Source organism: Sabethes cyaneus, chromosome 2, assembly GCF_943734655.1.
Source record: "Sabethes cyaneus chromosome 2, idSabCyanKW18_F2, whole genome shotgun sequence".
Classification (NCBI taxonomy): Eukaryota; Metazoa; Arthropoda; class Insecta; order Diptera; family Culicidae; genus Sabethes; species Sabethes cyaneus.
This window is the reverse complement of record NC_071354.1, coordinates 229,243,632-229,256,170: the sequence shown is the minus strand read 5'-3', so window position 1 is coordinate 229,256,170 and position 12,539 is coordinate 229,243,632. Positions and strand designations below refer to the sequence as shown.

Here is a 12,539-nt window from a genome sequence, read left to right as displayed (position 1 = left end):
TCCACTGTACTTGGTCGTGGGCTACTCGTCGCCAATTCGATGAGCGTATCGACACATGCAAGTCGGTTTCAACCCGGTCGAGCCATCTAGCACGTTGAGCCCCTCTATTCCTGGTGCCGGTGGGGTTCTTGGAGAGAACAAATTTCACTGCATCGTCGTCCGGCATCCTTGCGACGCGGCCGGCCTACCGTAGTCTCCCAACTTTCGCCAGGTGTACGACGGGAATCTCTCCAAGTAGTCCGTGTAGCTTGTGATTCATACGCATCCGCCACTCTCCGCTTTCCGTTTGTACTTCGCCAAAAATAGTCCGCAACACCTTTCATTCAAATGCGGCAAATGCACGTATGCTTTCCGTAAGCAAAGTTACTGTCTCAAGTCCGTAGAGGACTATCGGTCTGATTGGCGTTTTGTACATTGTCAGCTTTGTGCGGCGGCGTATGCTCCTTGATCGAAGCGTCTTGTGGAGGAAAATGCAGGCTCGATATCCAGCTTGAATGCGTCATAAGATCTTCTTACTCGTATTATTGTCGGCGGTAACCAGGGATCCCAAATATACGAACTCCTCAACCACCTCCAGTTCATTACCGTCAATAGTCACTGTCTGTGGGAGGCAAACGTTGCTTTCGCTGGAGCCTCTGCAGCCTACCACATATTCGCTTTACGACACATTGATTTATAACCCTAACCTCCAAGCCTCCGGTTTTAGTTTGACGTAGATTGCCTCCGCCGTTCCAAGGTTTCTAGTAATGATGTCGAGATCGTCTGCGAAGGCTAGGAGTTGGCCACTCTTGCTGAAGATCGTTCCTCTCGTTTCGAGGACCGCTAGCCTTCAATAGCGATTTTGAATAACATACAGGACATTCCATCCCGCAACCCTCTGCGCGATTCTGCGCGAAAGGACTCGAGAGTGTCCCCGAGACGCGCACGTAGCACTTCACTCGCTCCAGAGTAGCTTTGATCAGCCGCGTCAGTTTGTCCGGAAAACCGTACTCGTGCATTACATTATCTGCCATAGTTGTTCGCGTTCAACTGTATAGTATGCTGCTTTGAAATCCTCGAAAATATGATGCGTTTTACTCTCGATATTTCTGGAGGATTTGTGGGAGAGTAAAAATTTGATCCGTAGTAGCACGGGCCCCCATAATGGATGTCCCACATCAAATTGCATCACGAAAAAAAAAACGCTGTAGAAAATTATCCAATAGGTATTTTCTCTTGCAAATTTGAGTAGAAGTAGCTTAGAGTGCTAGATGGAATGAGCTCCAACAACATGCGACAAATGAATCCTTTCAAAAACCGTTATGGTAACACATTAGATCTATTGTTCGTCAATGAGGAGATTTCGCACTCGATTGTTATCGATGACGCTTGCGACCCCCTCGTTACAATCGACAGCTGCCACCCACCATTCACGTGCATGTTTTATGGAACTGATTTTTCATCGGAGCTTGTTGACCAAGATTTTGATGCTCAAGCGCTTAATTTTAGAAAAACTGACTTTAGACAGTTAAGCCAGTATCTGTCGCAAATCACCTGGGATCATGTAACCGAATGCTTGGATCTCAACATTGCAGTCGGCTACTTCACTAGTACTCTCCAGCATGCATTCACAATGTACGTTCCTGTCCAAAGACCTCCAAAGAAACCGTTATGGTCTAATCCCGAGCTACGCTATAGAAAAAGATGCTGCAATGCCGCGCTTAAATGTTACTGACAACATCGTACAGCAATTAATAAATTGTCGTTTCACAATGCCAGCCGCCGTTACCGACGCTTAAACTGCTTACTTTATCAACGCCGTATTGCCTCCACGGAACTAAATCTTAAACGCAACCCAAAAGGCCTTTGGGATTTTGTAAAATCTAAGTGGAAAGAGTCAGGATTACCATCGTCGATGTTCCTGGATGAACGTACAGCTAACACAACGCTTGATAAATGCAACCTTTTTGCTACTTTCTTTAATTCAGTCTTCCACGGTGTTTCCGGCATAGTCGGAGACACTTTAGAGTATACACCCAGTAATACTGTTGATGTGGACATCTTCGAAGTGACGCCTGAAATCATGAACAATGCTATTACTTACTTACTTACTTATGTGTCCATGTCCGCCGGTCCGGCAGAACAAAGGGATGAAATTAGAGATCTCCACTGCTGACGGTTACCCGCCATGGCTTTTACCTGTCGCCAGGACAGGTTCTCGTCTACAGCCCGGATGTCGTTGGCTAAGCTCCGTCTCCATGAGCCTCTGGGTCTGCCTTTTCTACGCTGTCCTTGTGGATTCCAGTCGAGTGCTGCTCTGCAAACCTCGTTCGCTCCTTTCCTCAAGGTGTGTCCGATCCACTTCCACCTACGTTCACGAATTTCTGTGGCTATCGGCCGTTGATGACACCGACGATGGAGTTCCTCATTGGATATCCAATTATCAGGCCACCAGGCACGAATAATATATCGCAGGCACCGGTTAATGAATACCTGCAGTTTTTGCGTTGTCTCCGCTGAGACGCACCACGTTTCGCAGGCATACAGCAGTACGGATTTAACGTTTGAATTAAAGATTCGGGTTTTCGTACGTAGAGTGATCTGGTTTGAGCGCCAAATGTTTCGCAGACCTGCAAAGGCACCCCTGGCCTTCCTGATCCGTGTGGCTATATCAGTCTTGGTACCACCATCGGGCGTTGTTTGGCTACCAAGATATTGAAAGACGGCTACCTGCTCAACTTGTTGTCCCGCTACTGTAAAGTTGGTGGAATTGTCAGTGTTCACTACCATAGACTTAGTTTTCGCTACATTGACTGTGAGACCTGCTGCCTGGGAGCTCTCGGAGAGGTCGTCTAACTTGCTCTGCATATCGTTTCGGCGTTGTGCGAGCAAGACAATGTCGTCGGCTAGGTCGAGGTCATTTAGCTGCTCCATCGTTAGAGGATTCCAAGGCAATCCTCGATTTGGTCTACTGTCAATTGCTCCAACTAATATCTCATCCATAACGATGAGAAACAGAAGCGGTGATAAAATGCAGCCCTGTCTCACGCCAGCAGTAACCCTTATGGGGTCGGACAAGACGCCGTCGTGCAAAACCTTGCACGAGAACGCCTCGTACTGAGCCTCGATGAGATGGACTAGCTTATCTGGAACTCCTCTACGCCTAAGTGCGCCCCAGATGTTTTCGTGATTGAGTCGGTCGAACGCCTTTTCGAAGTCAACGAACACCAGCAGAAGAGAGTCCTGGAATTCGTTGATCTGCTCCAATATAATGCGGAGCGTTGTGATATGGTCTACACATGATCGGCCAGCACGGAATCCAGCTTGCTGCCGCCGGAGAGTAGCGTCGATCTTCTCCTGGATCCGGTTGAGGATTACCTTACAGAGTACTTTGAGAGTAATACAGAGCAACGTGATGCCACGCCAGTTACCGCATTCCGTTAGGTCTCCTTTCTTAGGGACTTTGACCAATATGCCCTGCATCCAGTCCACCGGAAAAGTTGCGGTTTCCCAAATATTGCTGAAAAGCTGATGCATCATCTGGGCTGACAAAGATGGGTCAGCTTTGAGCATTTCGGCTGAAATACGATCTATCCCTGGCGCTCTATTGGATTTCATACTCTTGATGGCTGCTACAATTTCATCCAGCGATGGCGCCTCCGAGTTCACGCGATTTATTCGACGAACTGTAGGCGTCGTACGCTGCTGGTTTTGTTGGTCTCTGACATTTGAAACTCGGGAGAGTTGTTCAAAATGTTCAGTCCATCGCTTAAGCTGTTCTGTACGGTCAGTCAATAGCTGACCAGCTCTGTCCTTTAGCGGCATCTTTGTATTCATCCTGGCACCTCTAAGGCGGCGAGAAATATCGTACAACAAACGGATATCACCATTGGCGGCGGCGGTTTCTCCTTGTTCGGCTAGGGAGTTAGTCCAGGCTCTCTTGTCCCGCCTACAAGCACGTTTAACAGCCCTCTCCAGTTCGGCGTATCGTTGACGGGCAGCTGTCTTAGCCGATCTGGTCCGCGCTCGCTCAATGCCGGCTTTCGCCTCTCCACAATGCTATACAAACAATGCTATACAAAAACTGAAAACTTCATATAAACCAGGACCGGATGGAATTGCTGCGTGCATCCTAAAAAAATGCTTTGCTCAACTGCTTTTACCGTTAATGCACCTTATAAATATGTCTCTTAGAAAAGCAACTTTTCCAACCTACTGGAAAGCTTCATTTATGTTTCCCGTGCATAAAAAAGACAGCATGCGTGGTGATATACGCTGTTACCGAGGTATTACCTCTCTCTGTGCCTGCTCCAAGCTTCTTGAGATCGTCGTATCGAAATATTTGTTTCATCAAACTCAGCACTACATCTCAACGAACCAGCATGGTTTTTTCCTGGGAGAAGTGTTACGACAAACCTATGCGAGTTCACATCGTTTTGCCTTCGTAACATTGGACAAGGGCGACAAATCGGTTAGGTCTATACCGATCTCAAAGCAGCATTCGACAAAGTAGACCATTCGATACTGTTAGCAAAATTAAACAAAACCGGATGCTCTCCTGCGTTCATTGGATAGCGTCCGTTTCACGCTGGTTTACTAACAGTTCAGGTGTGCCACAAGGTAGCAACTTAGGCCCACTTCTGTTTTCATTATTCATTAACGATGCAATCAGTTGTCTCAGAAATGGCTCCTATTTAGTCTATGCTGACGAATTAAAGGTGTTCAAAGTTATTGGCAACATCGATGATTGTCATTTGCTTCAAACTTTACTTAACAAATTTACTGAGTGGTTTAGAGTCAATGGAATGCAAATTAGTATCGCTAAGTGTTGTAGCTTCCATCGTAAAAAGAGCATCTCATCATTTGACTATAATATTAACGGAGAACAATTGAACAGAGTACAAACTGTCCGAGATCTTGGAATGACTCTAGACACTGGTCTTGCGTTCAGAAACCACTTCTTCTTCTTCTTCTTCAGCATACCCAAGTAGCACACTTTTGACACTTTTTGTTGCAGCAACTTATTTATGACTAGAATTAGTCGCATTTCGGTTGTTACAATTGTTTGCTAACAACTGTGCTAGTAGGGTAGAGCCGGGGTGGTTCGTGCTCTTTCAAGCACTCGTCTCCATTCAACTCGGTCTTGGGCCACTCGTCGCCAATTTCTTAGTCGTCTCAGAAGTCGGAAATCACTTTCGACTTGGTCGAGCCATCGTGTACATTGGGCCCCCCTGTTCTTGGTGCCGGTGGGGTTGTTGAAGAGAACTATTTTCGTCGCACTGTCGTCCGGCATCCTAACGACGTGTCCGGCCCACCGTAGCCGGCTAACTTTCGCTAGATGTACGATAGGAGTCTCCCCAAGCAGTGCCTGTAGCTCGTGATTCATACGCCTCCGCCGCTCGAACACGGCAAGGGCGCGTATGTCCTCCGTGAGCAGCGAAACGGCTTCAAGTCCATAAAGAACTACCGGTCTAATAAGGGTTTTGTACATTGTTAGCTTCGTGCGGCGGCGTACGCTTCCTGATCGTAGCGTTTTACGAAGGGCAAAGTAGGCCCGATTTCCCGCTTGGATGCGCCGCTGGATCTTCTTACTAGTGTTGTTGTCCGCGGTCACCAGCGATCCCAAATACACGAACTCCTCAACCACTTCTAGTTCATCGCCGTCAACGGTTACCATCCGTGGGAGACGCGCGGTTGTTTCCTTTGAACCTTTTCCTCTCATGTATTTGGTCTTCGACGCATTTATTTTTAGCCCAATTCTCCTAGACTCCGCCTTCAGTCTGGCGTAGATTGCCTCCGCCGTCGCAAAGGTCCTGGCTATGATATCGAAGTCATCTGCAAAGCCTAGAAGTTGGCTACCCTTGATAAAAATCGTGCCTCTCTTTTCGATGCCCGCTCGTCGGATCACCCCCTCAAGAGCGATGTTGAACAGCATGCAGGATAAACCGTTACCTTGTCTCAACCCTCGCCGCGTCTCGAAGGGACTCGAGAATGTCCCAGAGATGCATACGAAACACATCACTCGATCCAATGTAGCTCCGATCAGTCGCGTCGTCAGTTTGTCCGGAAAACCGTGTACTTTCATTATCTGCCATAGCTTGTTTCGATCGACTGTATCGTATGCTGCTTTGAAATCAATAAAGATGTGATGCGTGGGCACATTGTACACCCGACATTTCTGCAAGATCTGTCGGATAGTAAAAATTTGGTCCGCAGTTGCGCGAACCCCCATGAAACCCGTCTGATAATACCCTATGAAACCTTGTGCTATCGGTGCCAACCGGCGTAACAGGATCTGAGAGAGTACCTTGTAGGCGGCGTTTACCAGCGTAATACCACGATAGTTGCAGCAGTCTAACCGATCACCCTTTTTGTAGATGGGACAAACCACCCCTTCCATCCATTCCTCCGGTAGCTTTTCCTCCTCCCAAATCCTCGAAATAACCCAGTGTAGAGCCTTTACTAATGTTTCTCCGCCATGTTTATAAAGCTCTGCCGGCGGGCGGTCCTTCCCAGCAGCTTTATTGGTCTTCAGCAGCCCGATTTCTCGTTTGACTTCTCGGAGATCAGGTGCTGAGACATTACTATCTTCCATGGGCGCTCCTAGGTTAATTTCCGTTCCGCCTCCTTCTGCGACTTCGCCATTGAGGTGTTCAGCGAAGAACTGCTTCGATGTGTAGCCCTTCCGAGTTTGGTTCACTTTCTCATAAAAGTTGTGCGTGTCATTAGCTCGGAATAGTTGTTCTAATTCTTCACGATCTCTGTCCTCCTTTTGGCGCTTTTTCCTCCTCAGGATCGTGGTCAACTGGTTCCTGGCTCGTCGGTATTTGGCCAGGTACTCTCTAGTGGCAATACTTAGACAATTTTTTCAAGCAGTTTTTCCCCTCCACCGCTTGTTGGCATTCCCCATCAAACCAATCATTTTGTGTACTCCGAGGCTCAATACCTAGTACCGCGGTGGCGGCCTCTCCGATGGCCGAGCGTATTCTGCCCCAACCGTCTTCGAGGTTTGAAACACCAAACTTCTCGGAAGAAGGCAGTGCCTCATTCAGTACTCGCGCGTAGTTCTCGGCAGCTTGCGGTTTTCGAAAGTTACTCAACAAAAGCAGAAAACGGCGAACTGCAGACTTGGTCTCAACTCAAATAACGTTGTAAAAGAATTAGTATTTGCTGCAAACAATTCATTGAACTCTTCAATTACGGCTCGTGATGGCAACAAATCTTAATCTTGATCAGACACTTGCTCTGTTCATAGACTTAGTTTTTTCCGAGCGGTAGTACATTGTGCTTTGAGAAATATAGGTTTCCAAGCTTTTATGCTTGGAAGTTCAGAAGAAAGACTAAACTTCAATCATGGTGGATCTCTAAGAGTTGCTCAATATAACAATAGATACGTAAGTATTAGGTGGCTTGCCGGCTTAAGACTAAGCCTGTTGATCAAGGTTTCTCCGGTTAACTCGGTTGTGGGTTACCACTTTCCTAACCGCTGGCCTAAACATCTTACTCGCCTGGTCCTGGTCCGGCATTCTCGCAACATGCCCTGCTCATCGTATCCGTCTATCTTCAGCCACCTTTTGGATACTGGGTTCGCCATAGAGCCGTGCGAGTTGATGGTTCATCCTCCGCCTCTGTACTTCGTTCTCCTGTACGCCGCCGAAGATCGTTCTTAGCACTCGTCGTTCGAAAACTCCGAGTGAGTCATCCTCGAGCACTGTCCATGTTTTATGCGCGTAGAGGGGCTTTGTATGGGGGCTTAGTCTGCTCGACCGCAATTGCTTGTGAAGCCCATAGTAAGCACGACTTCCGCTCATAATACGCCTCCGAATCTCACGGCTGGTATCATTGTCCGCCGTTACCAGTATTCCAAGGTAGACAAATTCATCGACTACCTCAAGACCAGCGGCGTCGGCTGGCTTTGGTTCCGCTGGCTGGCTAGAATGTACTTTGTTTTAGACGTATTTACTTTTAACCCAATCTTCGCGCTTTAATTTGGTGTACTGTTCACCCTATTAACACAGTTGTTATAAAGCAGTTGTGGCAACTGATTTAGAACCAATTTCAGTCGTAAATAAGTTTCTTCAACTAAAAATGCCAAAAGTGTGCTAATTGGGCAGCCACCACCACAGATATTCTGCTGATAATATTCATTGTTTGTTGAAATTTGTTGAAGATTGTGTTCCGCGTGTTGATATTCGCTCGGTTTATAACACCTTGTTGCGCTATGTTGAACGGCAGGCATGAGAGACCATCACCTTGACGAAGCCCTCTGTGTGATTCGAATGGACTTGACAAGACATCCGAGATCCGAACACAGCACGGTGTACCATCCATCGTTGATTGAATCGGTTTGATGACCTTTCTGGGGAACAAAACTACATAAATGTAGTAGAATTTTTAGTATAATTTGCACGACTATTTCTATTCATGAATCATCCAATAAAGAAACATTAGGTGAATGATAACACGGCTTACTAAATCATCATCGTCATCCCTAAATCACATTCATCCAATTTAGAACCATAAAAAGCATTCCTAAATCATTGTCTCCGTGGTTAAGGTGTGGGCAAAATTTTTAGAATTCTAAATTATCGTCGCTTTCCACAGGAAATTAGTAACGGTCATATCAAGTCTGCCACCGACCATGAAGATCATTTAGAAAGCCATGAACCACCTCGACCACCACCACCAGATAGATGCAATTTAAGCCTAGCAGTTGCCTTGAAAGCACAAATATCCCTGGGAGCATCCAATTCGTTCCTTTTCTCCGGAAGCGTGGTACAACCGATTCCGATGTTCACTAGCAACCTGTATGGGCGCTATTTCTGTCATTCGACTTCAAAATTTGCTAAATCTACTAACGATGTGAGTAATTTCAGTTTTGCACTGTTTGGGGATTTTTTCGTCATCCATTGGTACATGATTTGGCTAAACATCCATTGCAACCAATAAACCTAACATGATAGTAAACTTCGATATAGCTGTTAAGAAATCATTTGCATCTCGATACGAATAAAAAGAGTCCAAATGTTACGAGTGACAGATGTACTGGCTGGAGCTCAAAAGATACTGATTCTGGGTCCGTAAAACTACTTTGTCAACTATTTTGGATTATTTTTCAAAATCAAATTACCAATTAACCTGCATTTCTTATGCATCGAACTGTGCCTCAATCCCAGATGATTATCATTTCACTTTACTCTCATTGAATTTATTATCACTGGGCTAAGCTAATCTTTTCTTCTAGATTGAGGAAGCTTTTAGCGAATCTTCAGACTCGTCTATTTCCGAAAAATCCACCAGCGAAGCTGAAACGACACTGGACGCACCGGAAGCTATTTTCCACGAAAACGGCATGAATGGCCACGGAGAAAGCGACAAGCCGAAAGTAGCGTCAGCTCAGCCGGCCGACAGCACTAAGGAACCGGAAAAGCCCCAGGAAAAGGCATCGCTGAACATCAGCAAAGAGCCCGTCCCGATCCTCTCCCCCTCGATTGAGCGGGCCGTAGAGGCAATCGCCGAAAATGGATCCTCCGAATCGGTGGTGGCCAGCGAACCGAAGCAGGACTCGAAAAGCAAAACTACCGCCGTACCGCCCCCTGCCAAAACAACGGTCGCCGCTGTTGGTAGGTTGAAAATATTTTTCAGAAAACTAAGTATTAATAATCGGAAACGACACAATTTAGCTCCCGAAGTGGTTGCCCCGAACCCGAAAAGTCTCACGAACACGAACACGAACAGCAGCAATAAGAGCAAAGTACCGTCGGTCCCGTCGGGTGAAATGAGGGACAGCACCCAGCAGCGGATGTTGCAGAACATTGAGAACAAGATCAAGCAGCTCAACCCCCAGCCGGCTCCCCTGCAGCCACAGAACCATCAATCAGCAATCACGGCGAACGGCGGCAGTGGTGGCACGCGGAAACAGAAGAGACCAAATCAGAACCACTCATAAGTTTAACACTTTTAAGAGGATTCATCTTTTTTTTTGCTGGTAACTCGACGGTTTATTCTTCATTCTACTCTACTAATGCTTAATGATTGTCTAATGGATATTTAATTGTGGAACTGAGTGTAACATTATTTGATTTATTTACATGATTCGATATGTTTCTTAACCGAGGATTGCTGGAAGATTGTTTTGTCGTATAAAATATAGCACGTAAGCAACAAGATCCGGTTTTTTTTTTCATTGCAGTCTGGCAGCTCTGGTTGGCTGTTTCCTTTTCTTTTCTAATTTCCGCCACAAGAAAACGTTCGGGCTTTTGTTTACTCCTTAGTAGGTTATCAACAAAGGCTGTCATCAACAATGAAGCTTTTGTGGCTGGTGGCTGCTGCTAGTCGGATTGTCACATGGTGAGAAGTGTCAAACCACAAGAAAGTGCGCATGCTTTGATTCGCTCCCCCTATGTTGAAAAGCTCTCCTCTCAGCGGAAAAGCATGCAAAGCATGCTGACAGCTCGGTATTTATCAACTTTCGCGAAGACGACGACGACGGCAACGGTAAGTGTATGAATACAGTTTTCATTCAATAGGTTATACGAGCGTTTAGTGTTGGTTTTCCTTCTGTTCTTGTGGTAATCACGCGGTCGGAAAGGGAAAATGCATTAAGCTGCAATTTGCATTCAAAATGCATGCAAATTTGACGGGAATTAAACTTTGCGACGTAAATATTATCGGTCGGTGAACGTTCTACTAACGTACTGATGTTTCGAGTGAAAAAACCTTGTCGGAAATTACTCGGAAAATCGTCGCCTGTACAACAGCCGTAAAATTGTGCATGCAAGTGGCAACGATTATGCACATCATTGACCAGCAGACTGAGGCCATAATGCTACCAATTAAAAGTGCAATAAAGTAACACGCAGTCAGTGTAATTTTGGAAACAATTTCATTTCGAAGTGTTTCACACCGACAACCATGTGACGTAGCAATTAGGAAACCGGTATTGTGAAATGAGAAAAGTAATTGTGTCATGTGAGAAAATTTTGCACAAAATGGGTTTTGATTCTGACCTTTCTTAACAGGTAATGTCTGTATTGTTACTATAATTTACATGAAGAATGCTACAATCAAACGCTGTCTATAGACCTTAACAAGTTTCAACGGTTTGATGCAACAACATGTTAAAATCCTCATTCGAAATAGATCGAGGAATGGATCCTCTTCTTAACAACATAATTCACTTTTTATGAAATCCTACTTGAAAGTGCAAATCATGCTTAAAATTTAGTTCAATGTAGCTGCAAACACCTTTTCATTACGAGATGAACCAGCCCATGGCTGAAAATCTCGATAATAAAGAGAAAAAAAAAAGAAAAAAAACACCTTTTCAAAAAAATTTCCCGTTTACTTTATAACTATTATTACGATAAATCGATGGACACTTCCAAGATTAATAATTGTCACATATAGTGATGTGTTACTGTATTCGATATGTTTCCGATGTTTCCAGCGCTTCAATAATGGCAATTCGGATGTTGCCGGAAAGAAACACGAAAAAACCAGTCTTGTAAGATTCAAACCTTAGTGTTAACTGCCACATGAGTTGAACGTGAGCCAAAAGCGTCAAAATTCAACTGAAATTTTACTTGACGAAGGGATTTATTTGTAGAATACTGCGTCCCTGTTTGTTAGTATTTCTGGCTCGAGCAACATGTTTCTCACAATAATGTGGAAGATTTGTACCTTCTGAAAATCTAATTGTAATCTTGAGCCGAATTTAGGAGTCGTCTTTACGCTACTCGGTCTTAGGCTGCCATTTTCTAGTCGCCCGTAACACATGCTGCTCTAGCATCCTCGTCACCAGCGCTCATCCAACGGGTACGGGGTCTGCCTCGAAGTTGGTGGCCTCTGTCAGGTTCTTTGCTGAATACTGTTCTCACTGTTCTCTCATCCGGCATCCTTGCTACGTGGCCAGCCCACTGTAGCATGCCGGTTTTATTCGCTTCACAATATCCGCATTTTTCTGTACTTGGTAAATTTCGTAGTTCATCCGCCTGCACTACACTCCATCATCTAACATGTCGCCAAGAATTTTTCGCAGGATCTTACACTCAAAAACGCCAAAAGCTCGTCGGGCAGTCCCTTTCAACGTCCACGCTTCGTGGCCGTCAAACACCACCGGGACAATTAGCATCCTACAGAGTACGAGTTTCGTACGGAGCAGCAAGCCGCAGGATCTCAACTAGTTACGTAATCTGTGAAAGACCCTGTTGGCAGCCGTTATCCGCCTTTTTACTTCACGGGTCATATCGTTGGCATATGTCACTAACGTTCCAAGGTAAACAAATTCGTCGACCACTTCAAAAGTACCTCCATCTATCACCGCCACAGTACCAACACCCGAAGGGCTACCACGCTCTCTACCAGCCACTATATATTTTGTTTTGATAGGGTCTATGACAAGCGTTATCCTCGCATATTCCTCCTTAGGATGCGTGTACGGGTAACACCGAACATATCGATGTCAACCGCGAACGCTAGCAGTATGTGAGATTTTGTGATTGTTGAACTGCAAGTTTGATAGCCCGTCACCTTGCTTAAAACCATGCAACGCCACAAAC

The 12,539-nt window shown here is 45.6% G+C and overlaps 1 protein-coding gene across 2 annotated transcripts in view; it reads left to right on the top strand.

Moving 5' to 3' along the window:
- Positions 1 to 10,138, top strand: part of LOC128737280 (uncharacterized) — a 42,331-nt gene extending 32,193 nt beyond the window's left edge. Inside the window, exons 6-8 of one of the 2 annotated variants that reach the window (XM_053831885.1) lie at positions 8,584 to 8,841; positions 9,224 to 9,602; positions 9,663 to 10,138. In XM_053831885.1, coding sequence (XP_053687860.1) covers positions 8,584 to 8,841; positions 9,224 to 9,602; positions 9,663 to 9,928 — 903 coding nt within the window. In that variant the 3' untranslated portion in view covers positions 9,929 to 10,138. The remainder of the gene's footprint in view (positions 1 to 8,583; positions 8,842 to 9,223; positions 9,603 to 9,662) is intronic. The other variant, XM_053831886.1, reaches the window with a different exon arrangement.
- Positions 10,139 to 12,539: the final 2,401 nt, after the last annotated feature.